Source organism: Erpetoichthys calabaricus, chromosome 2, assembly GCF_900747795.2.
Source record: "Erpetoichthys calabaricus chromosome 2, fErpCal1.3, whole genome shotgun sequence".
NCBI lineage: Eukaryota > Metazoa > Chordata > Cladistia > Polypteriformes > Polypteridae > Erpetoichthys > Erpetoichthys calabaricus.
In genome coordinates this window covers 54942378-54965962 of record NC_041395.2, presented here as the reverse complement: position 1 = coordinate 54965962, position 23585 = coordinate 54942378, and the positions used below count along the sequence as shown (strand labels likewise).

Genomic DNA, 23585 nt, shown 5'->3' with positions numbered 1-23585 from the left:
AGCAGGACAGTGACAGCAGTCTGTCGCTGAAGCTGCTCCTCTGTCTAGAGATGACACTGTTTAGTGGATGCAGTGGATTTTCCATAATTGATAGGAGCCTGCTGAGAGCTCGTCGCTCTGCCACAGATGTCAAACTTTCTAGCTCCATGCCAACAATAGAGCCTGCCTTCCTCACCAGTTTGTCCAGGCGTGAGGCGTCTTTCTTCTTAATGCTGCCTCCCCAGAACACCACCGCGTAGAAGAGGGCGCTCGCCACAACCGTCTGATAGAACATCTGCAGCATCTTATTGTACTGATACAGGAATATGGAGGTTCAGTTAGTGTGTTTTAAAGAAAGTTAAACATTTTCAGATATTTGAAGGTTCTCCTTGGAGATCTCACTATCTGTTTTTTATGTGAACTTTTCAGATTCTATTGTATATTAAGCTTTTCAGTCAATCATAGATTTTGTTTTTATGTGCCTTTTATAGTGAGCCCTATCAGTAAGAAATATGCATGAGCACTAATGTAACGAGTAAGTAATGAATGTGAGAGACAAAAACTTCTCACCTTGTAGCTGGAAGAATTTAATTTGCAAGATCCTACAAAACTGAGTTGGCTCTTTCACGTGATCTTAAGGAACAGTGAGAAATGAAACTCTCTTTATTTTGTAATTAGACTAAAATGGAACACAGTTGACTATGCATATGCCTACTGCTTCATGCCTTCAACTATTCATTGTAGTCAAAGTGAGGAATATGCTCCCTATGGATTGTTTGATGAATAAATCAGAAGGAATAAAAGCAGAGAATTAGCATATGGGCCAGTTGTTCTCTTTTGTTGTCATTTATTTTTCTCTGCTGTGATTTATTGTTATAAGGAAACTGAATGATGATGGCTACCTGTGAACACACATTTCGTACAGTATAATAAAGACTGATTGATGAATCTTGCACAACTAAAATTAGAAGGCCCTGCATACATTGTGTAGAATGTATTTTTCAGAGTATTTTTATAGTAGTTATCCATGGCTGAGTGTGTATGGACAGCATCTAAATATGTATGTGTAAACATTTATATGTTTGTCAAATGTATAAAAGTACAGCTCTCTCTTTCTCTCTCTGTCTGTCTATAAAGCTTCAGATCCATTGGTCTCTCCCCAGAGTCCCAGTGAAACCTCATTTGTCATGTAAAACAGCAGAGTGAAATGTAAAATTGTCTTGAAATGTGTACTAGTCTCATAACTAAGACACACTGTATGCAAAAATTAGGAATAAAAGTGCTGTAGAATAATATCTGTCCAAGCATGATTGTTGACCAAGTAACAGAGATATTTATACATCATTTCATATACAGGGTGAGCTAAAAAGTACCACATTTCAAACGTTTATTGCACAAAAACTCTACAAGATAAAATAAATTTCATTACGACACAAGAAAGGGTATACAAAATAGATATTTTTCACTGTTTTATAAATGATGTCTTCAAGGTGGTGGCCATCTTTAGCGATACACTGTTTGAGACGATTTCTGAACACTCGCATGACTCGTTTGCCCATTTCAAGGGGAATAGTGGCAATTTCGTGGCGAACAGTGTCCTTGAGGGCTTGAAGGTTTTGAGGACGGTGTTTATATACCTTCGACTTGAGATAGCCCCACAAGAAGAAATCACACGGAACAAGCTCAGGCAAATGTGAAAGCCACCTGACATCGCCGCGCAGGGAGATCAGCTTTCCCAGAAACATCTCCTGCAAAACTTGCATGGATCTCCACGCTGTATGAGTTGTTGCTCCATCCCCTTGAAACCAGGCGTCCACCACATCCATTTCTTCCAGCTAGTGCTGCCAAAAGTTCTCTAACATTTCAATGAAACATTCAGAAGTGATGGTGACCGTTTCTCCCCCTCCTTGAAGAAGTAAGGACCTACAATGCCAAATTCTGCCACAATGCCAAATTCTGCCATTCAAACTGTAACACACTCACTGTGCAGGGGTCTCTAATGAAGTTCATGAGGGTTGGTTTCAGCCCAATACTGAAAGTTTTTCTTATTTACGTAATCATTCAAATGGAAATGTGCCTCATCACTCCACATAACGATGGCATCTCAATGAACGGTTTGCAGAATGTTCATGCACAACTCTGTATGGTCCTCCCAGTCTCTATCAGTGAGTTACTGCAATACCATTATTTTGTATTAATGGAAATTAAGATCCTCATGCAAAATCCTCAAATACGTGTTGGAAATGCCTAATGTTTGCACACTGAACGTCTAGGAAACTGCAAAAAGCCCTTACAGCTTGGATGTGTTCAGACATTCGTACAGTCCGAGGCCTTGAGATTTTCTGTTCAATGTTGTACCCATCTGTCTAATTTTAGCCACACACTGAAGAATTGTTTTCTGAGGTGGGTTGCGTAGTGATGATGGATTCATTGTTTTTGAAGAATGCTTCAACAGCAAAAGCACGGTGCGCACCAGACCAAGGCATGTTACTGACTGAAAACTACAAGAGATCGCCTATCAAAGGACCTCCCACCCCAACCCACTCAGCTGCCTCTACCCTGTGCAATGACCTTGAGAATTGTGATACCATTTTGGCTCACCCTGTATTAGCTATCAGAGCTGGTCTTTTTCTGATTCCAGTTTTCAAACAGAGCAGCTTCTCTGTCCAACCGCTCTCGTTCATATTACTTTTGAGTGTTTCATTTTCCCCTTTATTCTTTGCTAAAACAATTTCAACTTTCTTGCCAGAGGTCCTTTTCTGTAGCTGCTGGAGGTTCAGATGACTGGGTTAGCCCCTCTTTTACATATTCAGCTGAGGTTTTGTGATCAGAAGTGGCAGCCCACTTGCAGTGTTTCACTTGACCATAGTTGGTTGAGCCAGGTCTTTGTTTTCTGGTTTTCTCAGGGGCATATAGTTTATAGATTATTTCTTGCCCTCTTCTGAAAACAGTGTAGAGCAGGGGTGCCCAATGCGTCGATTGTGATCGACTGGTAGATCGCAAAGGTAGTGCAGGTAGATCGCGTTGCATTCAAAAAAAATTTTTTTTAAATGTTAGTCTATCATATATCCTCCCAAGTGGCATTTGCCACTTGATTGACATACAGGGCGGCCAGTCTGAGATCTCTTTTTTTCTAAAAAACTGGTCATCCTGCACGCACGATCAAACGCACAAGCTACTGCAAAACTCTGGCTGTGATCTAGTTAGCTTTACAATTTATATCGACTAAAAAAGAGATTTTAAAAAAATTTAATTGGGATGGGTATGGGCTGGATGTGGAATTGGAAGAGTATTTTTTTACTCACAATGTCACAATCGAAGTGCGTTTGTCTGATCTGTCAATCTATCATTGCTATTCCAAAGAAGGAAAATGTGGAAAGGCACTTTCGAAATGTTCATAAAAACTACGGAACTGACTTCCTTCCAAAAAGCGATCTGAGAAAGAGAAAGGAGAGGGAACTAAAATCGCAGTTAATCGGACAGCCGTCAGTTTTCACTCAGCTGAAATCAAAAGCTCAGTTAAACCTTTCAAACGAAAAATGCAACATCTGTCCTCAAAGCTGCACTGCCTTGATTTGGAGAACATCCAAAACCTCGCGTCAGAGCTGGATACGCAATGGAAGGCATGTGCGCAACTTGACAGCATACGCTACACAGAGCAGATTGAAAATTGCCTGTCAGACTTTGACAGACGGCTTCAACACTCAGCTTTACTTGAGCCAATCGCTACATTTAAGTGCTATCCATTTAGGGAAGATGTTGAGGGTGATTCACCCGCATCAAAAATTGCAACACTGTTTCACCTAAAACTCCTCTACAGTGGAGGATGAGATTTTGACACTACAGGATGACATTCATCTGAAGTCTGGGGCTCTTGGACAGTTTTGGAACTTATTAACAGAGGAAAAGTACCCAAACATGAGGAAATGTGCTACCTCCTTGACTGCATTATTCGGCTCCACTTATTTATGCGAGTCAGTCTTTTTTCACATGATTATTAAATCCAAATACTGTAGTGACCATAAATGTATTGAATTGTTATTGTGCCATAACGGTTATTCAGTTATGCAAGGTACAGCAACTTATATTTTATGTATAAAGTATACTCAGTGTATATATATATATATATATATATATATATATATATATACAGTGTGTATATATATATATATATATATATATATATATATATATATATATATATATATATATATATATATATATATACAGGTGCTGGTCATAAAATTAGAATATCATGACAAAGTTGATTTATTTCAGTAATTCCATTCAAAAAGTGAAACTTGTATATTAGATTCATTCATTACACATAGACTGATGTATTTCAAATGTTTATTTTTCTTAATGTTGATGATTATAACTGACAACTAATGAAAGTCCCAAATTCAGTATCTCGGAAAATTAGAATATCAATTAAGACCAATGCAAAAAAAGGATTTTTAGAAATGTTGGCCAACTGAAAGGTATGAACATGAAAAGTATGAGCATGTACAGCACTCAATATTTAGTTGGGGCTCCTTTGGCCTGGATTACTGCAGCAATGCGGCGTGGCATGGAGTCGATCAGTCTGTGGCACTGCTCAGGTGTTATGAGAGCCCATGTTGCTCTGATAGTGGCCTTCAGCTCTTCTGAATTGTTGGGTATGGCATATTGCATCTTCCTCTTCACAATACCCCATAGATTTTCTATGGGGTTAAGGTCAGGTGAGTTTGCTGGCCAATCAAGAACAGGGATACCATGGTCCTTAAACCAGGTACTGGTAGCTTTGGCACTGTGTGCAGGTGCCAGGTCCTGTTGGAAAATGAAATCTGCATCTCCATAAAGTTCGTCAGCAGCAAGAAGCATGAAGTGCTCTAAAACTTCCTGGTAGACGGCTGCTGCGTTGACCTTGGACCTCAGAAAACACAATGGACCAACACCAGCAGATGACATGGCACCCCAAACCATCACTGACTGTGGAAACTTTACACTGGACCTCACGCAACGTGGATTCGGTGCCTCTCCTCTCTTCCTCCAGACTCTGGGACCTTGATTTCCAAAGGAAATGCAAAATTTACTTTCATCAGAGAACATAACTTTGGACCACTTAGCAGCAGTCCAAAGGCGAGACGCTTCTGACGCTGTCTCTTGTTCAAGAGTGGCTTGACACAAGGAATGCGACAGCTGAAACCCATGTCTTGCATACGTCTGTGTGTGGTGGTTCTTGAAGCACTGACTCCAGCTGCAGTCCACTCTTTGTGAATCTCCCCCACATTTTTGAATGGGTTTTGTTTCACAATCCTCTCCAGGGTGCTGTTATCCCTATTGCTTGTACACTTTTTTCTACCACATCTTGTCCTTCCCTTCGCCTCTCTATTAATGTGCTTGGACACAGAGCTCTGTGAACAGCCAGCCTCTTTAGCAATGACCTTTTGTGTCTTGCCCTCCTTGTGCAAGGTGTCAATGGTCGTCTTTTGAACAACTGTCAAGTCAGCAGTCTTCCCCATGATTGTGTAGCCTACTAGACTGAGAGACCATTTAAAGGCTTTTGCAGGTGTTTTGAGTTAATTAGCTGATTAGAGTGTGGCACCAGGTGTCTTCAATATTGAACCTTTTCACAATATTCTAATTTTCCGAGATACTGAATTTGGGACTTTCATTAGTTGTCAGTTATAATCATCAACATTAAAATAAATAAACATTTGAAATACATCAGTCTGTGTGTAATGAATGAATCTAATATACAAGTTTCACTTTTTGAATGGAATTACTGAAATAAATCAACTTTGTCATGATATTCTAATTTTATGACCAGCACCTGTGTGTGTGTGTGTATATATATATATATATATATATATATATATACACTGAGTATACTTTATACATAAAATATAAGTTGCTGTACCTTGCATAACTGAATAACCGTTATGGCACAATAACAATTCAATACATTTATGGTCACTACAGTATTTGGATTTAATAATCTTATATAGCTTTTTTAATGTTCATTTTAAAAGCAGCTTGCAAGCCGAAAAGGTGTGGGCACCCCTGGTGTAGAGCATGCTTTTGAGGCATCGACATTTCCTTTTCTTTTCCCCCATGGCTCCTGACTTTGTCCTGAAGAGGATGCAGAGTAAATTCTGATACCACATGTGTCAATTAGAAAGAAACAATGTCAAAAGCATTGTTAAACTCACCTCCCATTATTCAAGTTGTGCTTTATTACTGTTTGTATGAAATCGAAATTTTACTTTTGAGTTTTTGACAAACATATTATTTAAGCATCCATGATTCATCCAACTGAGAAAACCCTATTCCTCTTTTAGTATCACCCACTTAATTTAAATTTGTGTTTTGTTTGAGCATGGGAAAGGTGATATATAAATAAAATGTATTATTCTTTTTCTTCTTATTATTATTAAATATGATCAGTTAAGTATGTTACAGTACTCCCAGCGCAGACAAAATGCAAGACAGGCAGATTGAGATTTAAACAAATGCCAGCCTGTTCTCTACTATGTAAAACAGACTTGCTTTCCACTTAATATCAATTTTTATAATTCAGATAAAAGATTGTTTTAATATTTGTGTACAAAATTAGTGGTAGTTTTGCCAGTTAACATGAAATACATTATTTTTGGTTCAGAAAAGGTAATCAAAATACCTGGATAAAATCCATAAGGATATAGTGAGCACTTAATACAGAGTTATGCGGCCATGATGTAAACTCAGATCCCTGAATTAATAAAGGTGTAGGTGACCAGTGAGTTGTGATTCTTTCACATATGTTTAATTTTCAGCTTTACCAATTTTTAAAGTATGTACTACATTAAAGTATTCCTAATGGCTCCAACTGTGCTTAGTTTATTTTATGTAGAATAGTCTTTGTGTGCTGCTGTGGGCTGGCGCCCTGCCCGGGGTTTGTTTCCTGCCTTGCGCCCTGTGTTGGCTCCAGCAGACCCCCGTGACCCTGTTGTTAGGATATAGTGGGTTGGATGATGGATGGATGGATAGTCTTTGTGTCATTATGTGCTTTGTGTGTTTTACTAATGTGTGTGATGTCAGAGGGACAAAAACGGGCAAGCTTAGCGAGCAAGCGAAGGCGTCAGTATGTAGAAGCAAACACAGTACATTCCCTTTAAAGGTGACTAGTAAATTCACAAATTTAAGTTATTTTAGAGTTTCCAAAAAAAAAACAAACAATGGTGCAAGTAGTTGTGCTGCTTCTTTATAATATAAGGCATGTGTGTATTACACGACACAGAGCTGGCTAATATCTTTGTTGTGATTCTGTTTTTGTGCACACAAGCTTTTCTTCTTCTTTTTCTAGACATGTTCGTATCATTTAATACAAGTCTGTAGCATTTTGACATATTGACCTGTCCTTTCAAAAATTACAGTTTTGAGTGTTGTCTTTATAATTTGTTACAATGAAAAATGTTTTCTTCTTGTATTGCAGTGATCAGTGTTGGAGAAGGAGGTTTCTGGGAAGGCAGTGCCCGGGGTCATGTGGGCTGGTTTCCTGCAGAATGTGTGGAAGAAATCCAGTCCAAGCCCAATGAAAGTAAACCAGGTAGAGTAAATACAGAGACATCTGACTTTACTAGCTGATGATAAATATACATACCCCTGGAGATGTTCGTGCTGCCTTTTAGCAAAATAATAGAAGTTTTATTTCATTTGAAATGTGCAGTTTTGAAAGGCTGCAGAAGGTTGTCAGTGTCTTGTTCTGAATATTTATTTGTAATGAAATGAAAGTTAATGGTTAAGCATTACTTTGGCACTTATTGTACAGTGTTTAAAATGTGTGACATTTGTTTTACTTGTACTATATAAAGTTATTCATAAAATAATACATCTATTTTACAGTGAAAGCAAATTTTACTATAGCTAGGTAAATGTAAAATTAACATGAATTATACCTTTTAACTTATTAACAGACCTGCGTATCATCAGTCCTTGTACTGTAAGTCAAGTTGTGGTAATGTGCAGAATAAACAGTAGTTGGACAACACATGAGGAAGGTTTTTTTTTAAGATTGTACACCTCATTGTTTTTTGTGCATGCAGATGATGAACACAGATCAAATAAAGAAACTATCTTTTTTCTTGTTAGGGTTTGGAAAAGTGGTATGGCGGTTAAAGCTGTAACCTTACATTTCCAGAATATTGGTTTCAGTGCCTAAACTGGTCACTGTCTGTTTTGTGTTTATATGTTCTCACTGTATCTGCTTTGGATTTCTCCAGTGTGTATGTATATTTTTTAAACTATACAGTTGGCCACAATGAGGCCAATGACAGTTTACTTTGAAAGGGTTACAGTATTTCTGAAATCGGACAAAATGCCCATGAGTCATTAGTGTAGCAAAGGTAACCTCTTGTGTATCATTGAGCCACAGAGATTCCCTGCTTAACAAAGTGGCCAACAATTCTCAAATATCACTTTAAAACAGAGACCAAACAATAGTCAAAAACCAAGTGAAACACCAACTTTGTTTCTTTGAGATAAAATTAGAGGAAAAAAAATAATCTTTAGCAAGTAACCCATAGTAAATTGAAAAAAAACTAGGTGGCTCAAGAATAAGGTGAATCCCTTTATAGGGTAATCCTTTTCATAGGTAAATGTTATTACATCAACTTGTTGATGATGTAGAGTAGAGTATAAATTTGTGATTTATATGTTTTATAGTAGTGCACAGAGGACGTTGAAATTCTACTTGTGTACTCGAAAAGTCTGCAATTTGGATTAACCATATGAAGTGACTGCCTAAATATGCTTAACAAATGTTTAATTTATAATGTTTCTCTCAACACTACCAGTAAAATCCCATGAGACCCAGGGGATTTATTAGGTTACATAAAATTGAGTTATGTATTTTAATACATTTTTTTTTCTCATGGAACTGGTTTGAAAAATCCAAGTAAGAATTTCACTATACTCTACACATGTGACCATATTTGTACTACTATGTTTCTTCACATTCAGAACCATAAATACGTGAAATTGATTACCAGGTAGTGCAGTAAACAGCAGTACTTTGGTGACTCAGCATTATTCAAAATGTGAGTGCCCGCTGCGCTCTGCTAGTCTTAAAAGCCATGTCATGACTGTGATGACTCATAGCTCTTAACTAGGGATATTTATTCAGAGGAGCTGGACACTCAGATTATTTGTACAAATTGTGTTTATATCTATAAGCAACAATAACTGATGTATAAGCAAGTAAGGCATCCATTGTGCATGACTATCCAGTTTGATTAGGAATTTATATACAGGATTAGTTAAATCTTGTATTGGTGTCACTGGTAAATATACTTAATAAATATATATTTTTTGTGTTCTTTATTAAGCCTTATACAATTTCTTGTATTAGGAATTTGTTAGTTTTCGCATACCCCTTAGGGTCAGAGCGCAGGGTCAGCCATTGTACAGCGTCCCTGGGGCAATTACAGGTTAAGGGGCTTGCTCAAGGGCCCAGCAGAGTAGGATCTCTTTTTTTGGCAGTAACGGGGATTCGAACCGGCAACCTTCTGGATACCAGCACAGATCCTTACTAAACATGCAATACTGCAAAATTGAAAATTTCCAGTGTGCAATTAATATTCACTTAATATGCATATAGGTTTTAATTATAATATTTTTTCTCCATAAATAAAAATGTGTTATTCTTTTTTTAGGTAACATATCAAAACGTGAGAACAATAAACATTTTTCACATAGTTATTACAAATCTGTTTTTGGAGAAAATGAAGTTTCTTATTATACTCAATTTTATTGTTTTGCTTAAATCTATACCCAAGGAATGGTGTGTACAAAGAGTGAATTGAAAGGTGATTGCTTGTGGGTACCAGCTGAAGAGATCTGCCATGGTTAACAGAAAGGAGGACAGCAGGACGCCCTGCAATAGAATGGAAGCTCCATAATGCTCATATCAGAGGCCAAGAACTCTGAATCTTTAACTTGCTGGTTCTTAGTAGTTAAAGTAAATGAGCTCCTGAGTGGCACAAAGTGAAATTAAACAGGAAATATAGATAAATTACTTAGGAACCTTATATTGCATTTCTGATTTTGGAAATTATTTGATTAATATGTATTTCTTAAAATACTGTCTATTCCAACATGCGGCTGTAGTTTTCTTCAATATGAGGAATACTTGAACATACAAAGCAGCTAATTTTTACAACAAAGAAGTCAAGGTAGTGGTTTCATACAGAAGGTTTTGGAAGCCAAGGGTTTTGTTATTTCTTTTCTCCCAAGATATTATCGTTTCCTCCTAGCTTTAAATATGTATTTATCACACCATGAATGTAAGTTATTGAAATGTTTTATATGTCATATTTAACTGTAATATCAGAGCCATAAATCCAGATAGCATAATACTATATATTTTGTTATAAGAAAATCAAAGAGCATGCCTAATGTGAATATGTTAGAAATTCTCTTTGTGTAAGATATAGAACTATGTGCAATGTACAGAATTATAATTGTATTAAATGTAGACACAGTACTACTATACGATAGAAGAATATAAAACATTTCACCAAACACTCTTAATAGCAGGAAATAGCTGGTTGATTTCTGTATGCCTGGTTAATTTAAACACGTTAGTAATAGGTTGAATGATGTATCATGTGTTTAGTGAGCAGAACTTTTTAGATTTTTTCTATTTACCTCCATCTTTAGAAGTTTTTGTTTTCCATCTGAGATGCCTTCAGTGACAGGCCTTCCATAGAGCACACTAAAGAACCATGCCCCACATCCAGGAATTCATGAAAATAAAATGTACAAAGTGTTCAGGTGCCATATACATTATGTTATAATTAAAGGTGTGTTACTTGTGTTTTGGGGTGCCTGAAAGGCAAGGGCAGCAGCAGAATGTTACCCTAAAGTATGATTGATGAGAGGGAGAGAACCACACTCACAGGTCCTGTATATGTCATTATGAGAACATAGGGCCCCCTAGAAGATGGTAAGCTCACTTCCTGCAATGGAAGAAACATTACTTCCCTCTAATAACACAATTTGTTAATTATTCATCACTCTTATCTAGACCTGAGATTCCTAGTGATAAAATATGCTCCATGATGTTTTTACCTGATAAGCCACCATCTTATAAAATTATCAAAATAGCATGACAAAGCTAAAAGCTCATCCACTATTCTATTATCTGTTAATATAAACATGTTTCATTTGTGATAGATAGATAGATGGATGGATAGAACAAACTATATTTGTCTTCGGGGGATGTTTTGCTTTTTACAGAAACTCCTTAAATAAATACAAAAGAAAATAAATAAATGTACATGTACATACTAAATATGATCTGAACACACACCAGAATGACTAAAAACAAAGAAAACTTTAAAAAGAAAGAAAAACTTTTGACATGCCGGTCATAGCGTGAGTCATTATACAGGTACTGTGTGTTGCTGTTGCTATAAAGGAGCCCCTGTACTCTTTCATTACATGCTTCTGCTGAATGATTTATTGGCTGAAAGTCCTCAGTGTTGGTGTGTTAGAGGGGTGATGTGCAGCATTGTTTATAATAGCACTCAGTTTTGTTTTAATTCTCTTCTTTGCTGCTACCTCCACGGGGTCCAGAGGTAGCCTGAGCCTGACCTTTTAATTAGCTTGTTGATTCGGCGGGCCTCTCTTGAAGTGATGTTATGGTTATTATTTGGTATGTTTTTAGGCTTTTTTCTCCATGCTCCGTAGACTACAATATAACACAGCAGTGTAGACAAGATATTAATTTTAATTTATAAAAGGTAGTTAACTTCAGAACATAATTTTGCTTGGCAAATGTTTGTGAAGAAATAACTTTGACTTGAAAAATAATGAACTTATCCTTTAAATGATGCCTTGATTAGTGTCATCCCTCCCATCTTTCAATTGAATGCACTGGGTACAGAAAATGGAAGGATGGATATCTGTACTTTGCAAACAAAATGTTTTAATCCAAATTTTCTACAGTTCAGCACATTTTGAATGTGAAATGTTTACCCACCTAACTAATCTGTATCTGTGCTTGTGTGTTTGCGTTTATATGCTAAGCAAAATGGTTTCTTACTTTAACGAAGGAGGGGCCTGTTTGATATCTGAATATTATATTTTTGCACTTCTTTGTAGTAATTATGGCATTATTGTTACAATAAACTTTGCAAAAATATATTAATGGACTGTAAAGGGTTTCTTAGTTAATATTTTTATATGAGTAAAGCTTTTGAAATATTCCTTTTGCTGATTCACATTCAGTTTATTTGCCATAAAAATACAGGAGAGTGGGAAATCAGTAAAGTTTCTGTGTGTTTGAAGTCTGAAAGTAATATTTGATTGTTTTGTTTTGTAAGAATGTTGCAGTTATTTATTGCTGAAATGCTGTCAAAATCCTCTTAAAAAAGCTCTGGTGCCATCTGCTGGAATATAATTTCATGTCAAATTTTATTTGCTGTGTTTAATTTAAATCTGATCTATCTAACAAGCAACTTCATGTACTTAAGCACGGCAACGACTTTACATGACTGAGCTCAATAATTCAGTTAGAAAATGAATGGATGGATGCTTTTTTACTTCTTCATGTTGTCTTTTGTGCTTTTCATTGACACTGTTCTAGACACCTTGAATGACCATAAGAATTTACAGTTTATTAAAATTTATAATCTCTTTTGGACAGACTACTTTTTAAATAGTGTAGTTTATACCTGATGCAATTCCAAGCTGCTTTATAAGTTAAGACATAAAAACATTTACATGCAGAAAACAGCTTTTAAAATGTTTTATTTATTTTAGGAGTCTGTAAAAGTAACTGTTCTGTAGTAGAAACATGAGATCTGTAACTAAGCTGGAAGTCACACGGAACTGACTCCATACTTAAAGGTTTAAAGTCTAGGCATACGTAAAATAGCTGAGCTTGTTTACGCCTATATATGATTTTTATATTGTAATGCCTACAGATTCATTGAGGGCTTCTGTCTAGTTACACTCATTTGTTGTGTAGAGATGAGTCTGACTAGTGTAAATGAAACTGGGGCATCAGCAAGCCCCAAACCCCAACACAAATACACCAAGAGTCCCGGGTTCAAATAAAGGGTGGTTTTTATTCGCCACAATACCTCCAATGTAACACAAACACAGATTTTTCTCTCTCCACAATTCATCTCTCACCACTGCACTGTCCTCCTCCAGTTGAGTGTTGCTCTCTGCCCTTCCAGCTCCGACTCAACTGGATAAGGGAGAATTTCATTAAAGACCTGGGAGTACTTCTGGTGCCAGGGCTGCTGCCCATTGGAAGTACTTCCAGGTCATGCAGCATTCCCTGCTGGCACCCTACTGGGCACTGATATCCAGGGCCGCTGCCATCTAGTGTGTTCTGGGGGAATTAATAGTCCCCAGCAACATCTTCCACATCCGGTGGGCTGTCCGTCCATCCTTTCTGGCCCTCTCTTCATGTTTGATCCCCTTCTTCTCCCATCTTCTGGCCGGGATGCCCGTACCGCCTATGTGGCATTTACACTAGCTAATACTTTTGCTCTTCTCCATAAGTTCCAGCCTCTTCTGAACAAGTAAGTTAACATATTAGTACCTGGTCCATAGGGAACATGGGATTATTTATTTTTTTGTCTGGAGCTAAGGTCTTTGTGTTTCAGCTGGGTATGGCTGGCTTACGACACATTTTACTGTGGATTAATTACCACACTCATTAGCCTTGCATTGCTAATTTTGTGTTTGCAGTTGCACTGGTTCTGTGGCTTTCCAACTATAGTGACTTGGCAGAGGTTCTGTATAGCTTTTGTGTCTCTTTCACAAAGAAGTTATAGTACATCCAAAATAGTTAATCGCATTTACTAACTAATGTATGGAAACATTTTCAAATAACTGCTGCTTCTTGTACAGTACATAACTGTGTTACTCCTCTTGCATCCATATATCCTCATGACTTACTCACCCCATCCAATTCTGGAGGTTTTCTCCAGTCTGCCTGCTCTGATTTCAGTTCTTTGGTCTGTGCTGTGGTGTTTGTGTCTTTTGCTGCATTGGCCCAGGTTTATATAACAAGCAGCCAAAGTCAGTGTGAGCCTCATCATCACTGGGTGTTTTTAACTGAAACTTCATTTTTAAAGTGCTTTTAGTAATTCACTTTCTTATATATTTTCTTTATGAATCTTAGCCTATATTCTTTATTTTTGTGTTTATTAGTTTGATTAGTTATTTTTATATAAATTAAAACCAATACACATGATGATGTTGATGGTGATGATGTTGTTTAAACTATGCTATAGAAATAAAATATATTATTATTATTATTATTATTATTATTAATAAATAAAAGGCCATTTTCTCTTATCAAATTCTTTTCCATCTTTATTTGTCCCTTACATGCCCAATACCTTATTTATACTGCTTCGGACCACCCTTTTTTTGTGTGGTCAGCCCAAAGGCAGCCAAGTTAATACTTTAGGGTTAGGCTAAGCCAATCCAGGTTATATCGTTCGGTTGGTCACCAGTGATTCTCTGACAGACTCTTTTGATTAATACATTTGTATATAGTATACTGAATGACTCACTCACTCATCAGCAAAAATACTATTTTCTGTTTATTTAAAAAGCTGAAATTTATAATAATGGTACAGAACATAGATGAAGTGGACCTAGTTCATAATATTATTTCTTTTCACCTGTTCTTACCTCTACAATGCTTAGATATTCTGTCATTACATGATCCAGATAAATGTGAAGCCAGTAAACGTCAATGCTGTATAGAATAAGTTAAAAGTAACTACGATTCAGTGTATATTGCTTTTAATCTGAACTCACTAAAATTTTGTAACTGTAGAAGATTAAAGATGAAAGTGAGTGAGTGAAACTACAATTTATATTTATACATAAAATTCCCATTATTCCTATTAATTACCTGCTTGATTTAAAAAATATAGTTTCATCTAAAATTATGTATTGCAAAATTTATCAACAAAAGCCCAGTCACTAGTAACAGCAAGAATTGATCAATGGCAGGAATGTTTTACTCAAGTCCAATTGTATGTAGAATGTTCAAGATTAAGGATTTCCAGTGAAGTAATAATATTAGCACTTGGAGAAGCAAACAACAAATGTCATATACAAAAAAGCACTTAGTTGCTTACATAGTACTTTTGTTATATCCATTTAATCCTCTGCACTATAACTTACAGGCGAAGCGGGGTAACACAGCTGATCTTTCCATAATAATAGAAGTTATTTTAGTTTTGAGGTATTCTACAGGAAGAATTTAAAAATTACAATTCTGCTCTTAATACTTGTAAGAGCTGTACCAGATAATATACCATTATAATTAACAGGCAAATCTTCAATGCTTATGTAACATGTAATTTGGTCTCAATAGGTAATCTATTACGAAACTTTTTACAGAGTAGAATATTGAACTAAAGTACGGTGATGTCTCCACAAGTAGAGTATACTGTATAAGAATACAAACATGAGTACACTGTACTGTATATGTCCGTGTTTGTGTGTCTTGAACTAGGCCTTTGGCAGATTCTTCAGGGTGTAGCCATGAGATGGGACTTACGCTTACTCTAATCAGTGTATACCCATGATATCTGGCTATATGAAATTACTTTGACTCATTTTGTGTATTTATTTTCTTTGAGTTATACATGTATTTAAGGATAATCAAGTCTAACTTAAGAATTAGCAAAGCTGGCTCTTTCTAACTAATAATCACTTGACAGATTATTCTACCATCTTCAGTAAATAAAAGGACTATGTCATTTGTGGTGTCATCTGCCAAAATTGCAGTATCAAATGGCAGAAGAAAAAGGACTTTATGTTGTGTATTAAAGAAGGTGTTTCATTCTTAGAGACCTTTAATATACACAATGAAACTTTAGTCCAGAAATAATGAAAAATAATATTTGCATAAAATTATTGCACTAAATAAATCGCTGTACAAAGTAAACAGGATTAAACAAAACTCCTACTTTAATTCTCGCCTTTCCTTTATGAATCTTGAGGCACAATCTACTTGGTGGCTGATCTGATTATCAGTCCTTACAATACTGCCAAGCACTCTCTTTCTCACCTCACATCTGCTTTTCACCCCCTCTCTCTCCAGCTTGGTCTCTTCCTCCCACCTGAGCTTTCATCTTGACTTTTCTGCTAATTCTAAGCAGCGCACATCTAGCTGAGCCTTTTAAATTCCCTATCCAAGTCAATTCCAGCTAAGTCAATGTTGGGTAACCCTACAATTACTACAGAGACGCCAGGCTAGTAATAATGAACTCCTTAAGGGATCAAAGAATTCCAGTGAAAATACTGATAACCATTAAAAAGCCATGTTTTTAAGTGGTTAGGCTGAGATTAATGGCCTCCTACCAGTACTCTCTAACCTTGTGCAAGTTCCAAGCTAGTGGCCACCTATAGCCCCCTCTCAGCCAGGAGACCTTTTTGGCCTCTTCCTTCCCTCCTTGTTTCTCTCTGTCTCTCAGTCTTTAAACAGAGGTGCCAACGCTGCCTCCTGTGTCATTTTTCCAAAGCCATCATTCCCTCTTACTCTCTTTTTCGCAATGGTATATTTTCCTCTTTCTTTTCCAGGGCATCTACTGTAGTGCATCAGCAGGACGTATTGTCCTGTAATGGTCCCTTCCTTTCCATATCTGCTGCCTCTCTCCTTTGGTAGTTTACTGCAGAACGAAAAGGCTTCCTTCTGCCAGCCTGGCAGTATTTCTGCCTCTGGGAACTCTTAACAAGCAGACATCCCTTGTATGTTCTAGATTAGGGAATTACTCAAAATTGACCATGTTTTTAATATTTCCACAAATGTATAAAGAGATCTGTTCAAAAATCTGTGAATTAAACAAAGATCTACTAGTGGACAGTAGGTGTAGTTCTAATGTGCAGATGTCCTTATATCTATCACCTGGGAATTCGAGTCAATGCCAAAGCGATGCCAGTGAATAGTTTAATCCATTTTATGAGGTCCTAATTTTACAATAGATGCAAATTTCCCCTGGAAGATACTCTTGGCTTGGTGACAGAAAGTCAGGGATCACATATATTGGAGACTTCCTGTAAGTCACTTTCTAGTCTTGTGTGGAAGCTCTGTTTTATGGCATATCATTCTTCTGTTTTATGCCATCGGAAAAATGCCACAGAAATCATGTGGTACAGTGAAGAACAACAGTTGTGAGCTTCTAAACATTGATGAAAAACTAAAGAGTTTTAGAGGAACAATGACAAAAGCTTTGCACTCACTACAAGCACCTAAAAATAAGCTACAGAACAATATTGTAGGATGGCCAGCGCTGGCTTCTCCTTCCAGTAGTTGCCTACTAGCTTCATCCGTACTGCTGTAGTGCCTGAAGCAGGCAAGTATTTGTTTTACCCCTGCTTCTATTTAAGAAGTGAAGGAGCACCAATAAAAAAGTGGCCTCCACATTAAGCACCCAGAGAGAACCCTTTTGAAGCTCTCAGCTCTGTGTCAGATACCTCCCAAAGTGCTCTAGCCATTTTGTGGGACACCATCATACAAAACCTGGACTGTGCACCTTCTGACCAGAAGACTTTTGAGCTTGGTTTTCCCTGGGTGCATATTCAGGACACTGATAAAAAAGATAAAGTCTTGTGCAAAGATGATCAGAGCTGTGTTTTTACTTGGGAACAAACGACATTCACAGTTGCCAGTCAGGGGTGCTGAAAAAAGACTTTGGATTGCTGCTCCACATTGCACAAGTGGGTTACCCGCGTGTCAGCTGCGTGAATTGTCCTCTCTGGACCACACCAACATCCTGATAAGGCCTTTAGTTGTCTTTTTTCCCCTCAACTCCTGGCTGAAAACTTTCTGAGCTGAGCATGGCCTTCCCTTTGTTTGCAATTTCGATTTGTTCTGGAAACGACAGAGGTTTTTTAGAATAGATGGATTACATCTGAACAGACAAGGAGCCCAGGTCCTCTCAGACAATATAGCTAAGGTAATTAATCAGCTTTGACATTTTGAAATCAATCTTATTAGTAACGTACGATATATTTAGAGTCTAGCCAAGTCAGTAGTTTGAAAATGTGTTTTATATCAAGCCGTATGTAATAAGTAATAAACACATTAAATACAGTATTTGATGAGGAATTACTGTCCACAATTTAATAACTATGCCTGCTATTAAAACATGCCAACCCGTGAATTATAAAATGACTTTATGTAGCATTAGTGCTTTAAACTTGCAAGTCATTCTATGTAAAGAATACTGATGATAGTGTTTCTTACTGTTAGTTATAATCCCATGCTAGGATATGATAACTCTGCAGTGGCTTCACCTATAGTATAGGTGTGCTCTGTATTGGCACTGTGGTAACAGACCATAGTCTAAGCAAAAGTCCAGACAAAGCAGGATAAGCACAAATGACTTAACTGCAATTTCAAGATGTTCTAACACTCTGATACAGTTTTGCTCTTCCAAGACCTTAAATGGGGCTTTACTAAATATTAGAGTGTTAACCAGTAAGACTTTAATGATCTTATTAGTGATTGGAGAATAGCCTTTTTTCATTGAGTGACACATAGCGTCAAAGTACTGTGCAGTCGCCTGTGATGTTTTAACGAGAGCAGATACCTCATCTTCCCACAAGACCCCCTGCTTCAAACAACTTGAAGAACATTTGTGTTAGGCAGAATGCCCAAATGGGGGCTGGGTGGTTTTTTGGCCTTGGATCCCCCTTTTTTCTGAAGTTTTAAAATTTTTTGCTGTCCTCCCCTGCAATCTGACTTTATCATCGGGCTCATCTTTAGAGATTTAAAAATGTTTCCTACACATAAGGACTCTACTCTCTATTAAAAAGTGCGCATTATCTTTTGTAATCCCCTGTAATAGTGCCAATGGCCAGTTTTTACCAAATCACATTTTCAATGGGTTACGTGTAAAACACTGCAACAAAAGCTCTCCGGCTAGAATTTAGTGTGCTAAAGTATGTATTTGTGTCTGTAATTATTTACTCTGCTTTTCACTCTTTCTATTACATTTCTGTTGTTAGTGAAATATTATAATCGTGCAATTTATTAGAAAAGAAAAAAGAATAGGTTAAAAATAAATTTTAGAAATTCTATATACCAGAAGAGGGGGTAGTTTTGGAGAGTGATACATCTTATTTTGTGTTCCTTCAGTGGAAGCAGTGTTTTCTGTTTGGCTTTCTTGCCACTAGGCAGCACCATTTCTCTTCTCTGTAGGTCTATAGGATATGCAATTCTTAATTGGTTTAAATAAAAATCTAAAAATGCATTTCTTGGTGATATTTAATAGTGTACAAGGTGCACAATGTGTTTTTGTTCATTTTTAGTTTGCTGTATTTATTTATTCTTTATTTTAGAATGTAAACATATTAGTATTAGGTTATTAGTTACTCATAGTAATTTAGTTGTGAACACAGTGGAGCAGATCCCCATTCTCACTTGGTTGTCTTATACGTACATGTAGCAGCATTATAGAAAAGCATCTAATTAGAGAAAATCACCACATTGTCACACAAAGGTCATTATGAACTCTCCTAAAACAGGCTGCAAAGAAGTCTTGGACACACACTGCAGTGAAATCTTTAAGTAACATTTTCTCCTTGGTGATTAGAATAACAGAGTCACTATATATACATATTTTCGATGAATATGAATTATTCCCTGCTTTTATTAAGGTTTAATAGTATTCTTATTGGACTAGTGTCTTGTTTATTTTTTCTATGAACTGGTTATTCCTAAATATATTGGTAAAGAGGAGAATCAGTTAAGTAACATGGAATACATGAAAATAAAAATGTGTGTTTGTTTCCCATTGTATATAAACAAGAGAAAATATATTTAAGATTTTAATTTATCAAATTGTCCTGCAAATATTGTAGCTCATGTCTTAAACTTAATGCTGACCATATGAGAATGGTGTCAGAACACACAATGCTTCACAGCTTGCTGCATATGGGGCTTTGTAGCTGCCAGCCAGTCCTAAGGCACATGTTGACTCCTGTCCACCACCGAAAGCACCTACAATGGCCATGTGATTCCCAGAACTGCACCACAGAGCAATGGTAGAAGGTAGCCTAGTCTGATGAATGACATTTATTTTAGACAATGTTGATGTTTAGATTCAAATTAAATTTAGTTGAAATTTTACTTGTTCACTTTTATTGCACTGGCATTAAAATGTTAGAGATTAAATTTACTGTAAATTTTGATCTGCACAACAGTAAAAGATTTACCTGGACTTTGCCACATGTTACAGAGCTGTGATGACATGTAAACAATCTCACTGCTCTTATTTTAGAAGCTGTACAGACAGTCCATTGGAGGAGTTTGTGATTCTGGCAAGTCAGGTTACCAAACCATACTGTGATGCACCTGGTCATGATACTTTAAATAATGCAGAAATAAAACTTCACCGATGCTTTGGTTCTTACCCCAAAGCCTTTTTAGCCTTCTCAGAAAAAAGAGTCTTTGTTGAGTCTTTTTCAATACACAGGTGGTGTTGACAGACCACGAAAAGCAGTCAGTGATGTGGACACCCAGGAAACGGAATTTGCTAATTGTCTTCAGACTGGAGCTGTTGAGGTGGAGTGGAGTGTGACTGCCTTTGTTCTTTCTGAAGTTAACAATGATCTCCTTTGCTTTGTAGACATTCAGATTGGGGTTGTTGTTATGACAGGTCAAGTCAGGTTTTTTACCAGCCCCCTGTAGCCACTCTCTTATTGTTGCTGATGAGGCCAGTCATAGTGGTTTGATCCGTGAACTTGATGATGCTGTTGCCCTCATGCTTTGCTACACAGTCACCAGACCATAGAGCAGTGGGATGAGGCAGGTGTTCCTTGTGGGACACCGATGTTGGTGAACAGCGTGGAGAAGTTATTTTCGCCAAACCTCACTGACTGGAGTGTATTTGTCATGAAGCCAAACACCCAGACACATATGGAAATTTTTAAAACAAGGTCTCTGACATTTAGCACCAGGCTGGACAGACAATGATGCTGATGGCAGAACAGCATCCTGACATAGGTGTTTTTCATTTCCAAATGTCCCCCAAAGCAGTGTGCTGGACAAGGGAGATGACATCAGTGATGATATAATGAGAGTCAAATTATGTCATCTTTCAGCAAACCTTGTCAAATCAATAGTACTCCCACCAAAGCACAGTCTTGAAAGATGCCTCAGCATCAAATACTTAAGACCAAAATCAACAACATCATCATAAGGACACCAGAAAGACGAATCAGTATTCATGCAATACAGTATGTGCCAGTCAATACACCAATAAAGAATGTTAACAATTAATTCGCTGATTATGTTCACTTTGGTGAAGGGGAAGGCAGCATTGAGGCCTTTCATGTGTACAAACTTCTCAGTAACTTTGCTCTGACGATCCTACTGTCCATGACTGAAACGGTTTTCAGTAGGTAGCACAGCCAATGCATCCAGCCTCTGCTGACTGATCATATTTCATGTAAAAGTCTGTATTTTTTTAAAAATGTGTGTGATTTTCTTGGATTTAATGTTCGTCAATAGTACCGTATTATGATTATAATTTTAAGAATGTTTTTGCAGGTTATTTTCAGAAATGGATTACAATGGATAATCTCCATTGCTGCTTTTTATTTAATTCACTGTGCTAGTTCCAATGTGTGAAATCTGTCCTTACCAAATTTCCTTCTGTATTCCAGCATTCTTGTTAATTTAAACAACCAGAAGACACTGTACCAATTCCTTTCATAATCTTACAAACTTCAGTCTTGTCACCTTTTAGTCATGCTTGCTGGCACCTAAAATAATTTCAGTTCCTTTAATCTTCTATTCCTAACTCATACCTGTGAGTTCTGGAATCCGCCTACTCGCTCTTCCTCTAGAAACTGCTATGTCTTTTTGTAATACGGAGACCAATGTTGCACACAGTAATACAAGTGAGGCATCACTGGTGTGTTATATAGCTTAAGCAAAAATTTCACATGACCTACACTCTACTCTTTGTGCTATTGTGTATAACCTAATATCCTATTAGCATTCTTGATGGCTTCTGTATACTTTCTGGGTTTAGGCAGTGACAAGATCACTGCAATACCTTGGTCTTTCTCATAAGTTGTATTTTCAAGTTTTAAACCTCCCATTGTGTATTGAACTCATAACATTTCTCCTTCCTCTGAGTAATACTTTACATTCATTTACATTAAACTCCAAGTGCTACAAATCTGCCCAAGTCTGTTCAGGTCCCTCTGTAATGATTTATGTACAGTATAGTAAAAAGAGTACTCGTCCCAGCTCTGATCCCTGAAGGACATCACTTTTTACATTTCCTACTTACAAAAATGTTTATTTCATCGTAACCCATTGTTCTCAGTGTTTAAGCCGATTTTGCACCCATCTAAACACTGCTCATTTAATTCCCACTTCTTTGAGTTTAATGATTAACCTCACAGAATTCTATCATATTAGTCAAACACGACTTCACCCACATCCCCAAAACAATCCCAGGTCTTAACCCATGCTGACCATTCACTAATAAATTTGTTTTTGTTTATCTTAGGAATTTTCCCATGGTCAGTGATTTTCAATTTACATATAAACTCACTAACCTCTTTAAATGCTCTTCAATACATGTTATCTGGTTCCTGTGACTGCGGTGGGTTGGCACCCTGCCCAGGATTGTTTCCTGCCTTGTGCCCTGTGTTGGCTGGGATTGGCTCCAGCAGACCCCCGTGACCCTGTGTTCGGATTCAGCGGGTTGGAAAATGGATGGATGGATGGTTCCTGTGATATGTTAGAATTAAGATAATTTAATCTGCACAGCTGCTGTCCCTATATGATAAACACGTTACCAAGTACCTCCTTGGAAGTCCCTGTTATTCACTATTTTACTGTCTGTATGTTTTAGTTCACCCCCACTGTTCCCGATACTGCGATGGGTTGGCACCCTGCCTGGGATTGGTTCCTGCCTTGTGCCCTGTGTTGGCTGGGATTGGCTCCAGCGGACCCCTGTGACCCTGTGTTCAGATTCAGCGGATTGGAAAATGGATGGATGGATGTTCCCGATACTCTTATATTCCTCCTCCTTGACAAGTTCTTTTATTACTAAAATTCTCAAAGAACCTCTTTAGGTTATCTTTGCCTTTTAACTTTCCTGATATCATTTTAATCTAGGCTCTTATGCTCTCACACGCCCTATGATTATCATTGAAATTGTTTACCTTTTATATTTTATACAACTGTGTTTTCCTTTACAACTTTTTTTTCAGCCCCTTATTTATCCACCATGGAGTTCTTTATAATTTCTTAATGATTTTTCAATTTGGGGATGAACTTGTTCTTCAATATATAATGTAAATTAAGCTATGTAAAAAAAAAAAAAAAAAGATTTTAAAAATCCACCTTGAGCAATGAAGGAAAATAAAAAAAAATTGGAAAAAATTGGAACAATCAGATTAGGTTGAGTTGGTTGTGAATATTTTAGTAATTCATTAAATTATTCAGGGATGCCTAGTACTGATTTTGCACAATAGCACTATCTGGCAGGGCTGTGTTCATGGACCCCTAATGCAGAGACTACCAAGAAAAATCAATAATACAGCTTTGAGGCTCACTTGTTTTGCTCACTTGT

General features: G+C 37.1%; 1 protein-coding gene across 1 annotated transcript in view; it reads left to right on the top strand.

Annotated features, from left to right (window-relative positions):
• shank2b (SH3 and multiple ankyrin repeat domains 2b) overlaps window positions 1-23585 on the top strand; it is a 971122-nt gene that overhangs the window by 492882 nt on the left and 454655 nt on the right. Inside the window, exon 15 of the mRNA XM_028793812.2 lies at window positions 7436-7549. Within this exon, the coding sequence (XP_028649645.1) occupies window positions 7436-7549 (114 nt within the window). The remainder of the gene's footprint in view (window positions 1-7435; window positions 7550-23585) is intronic.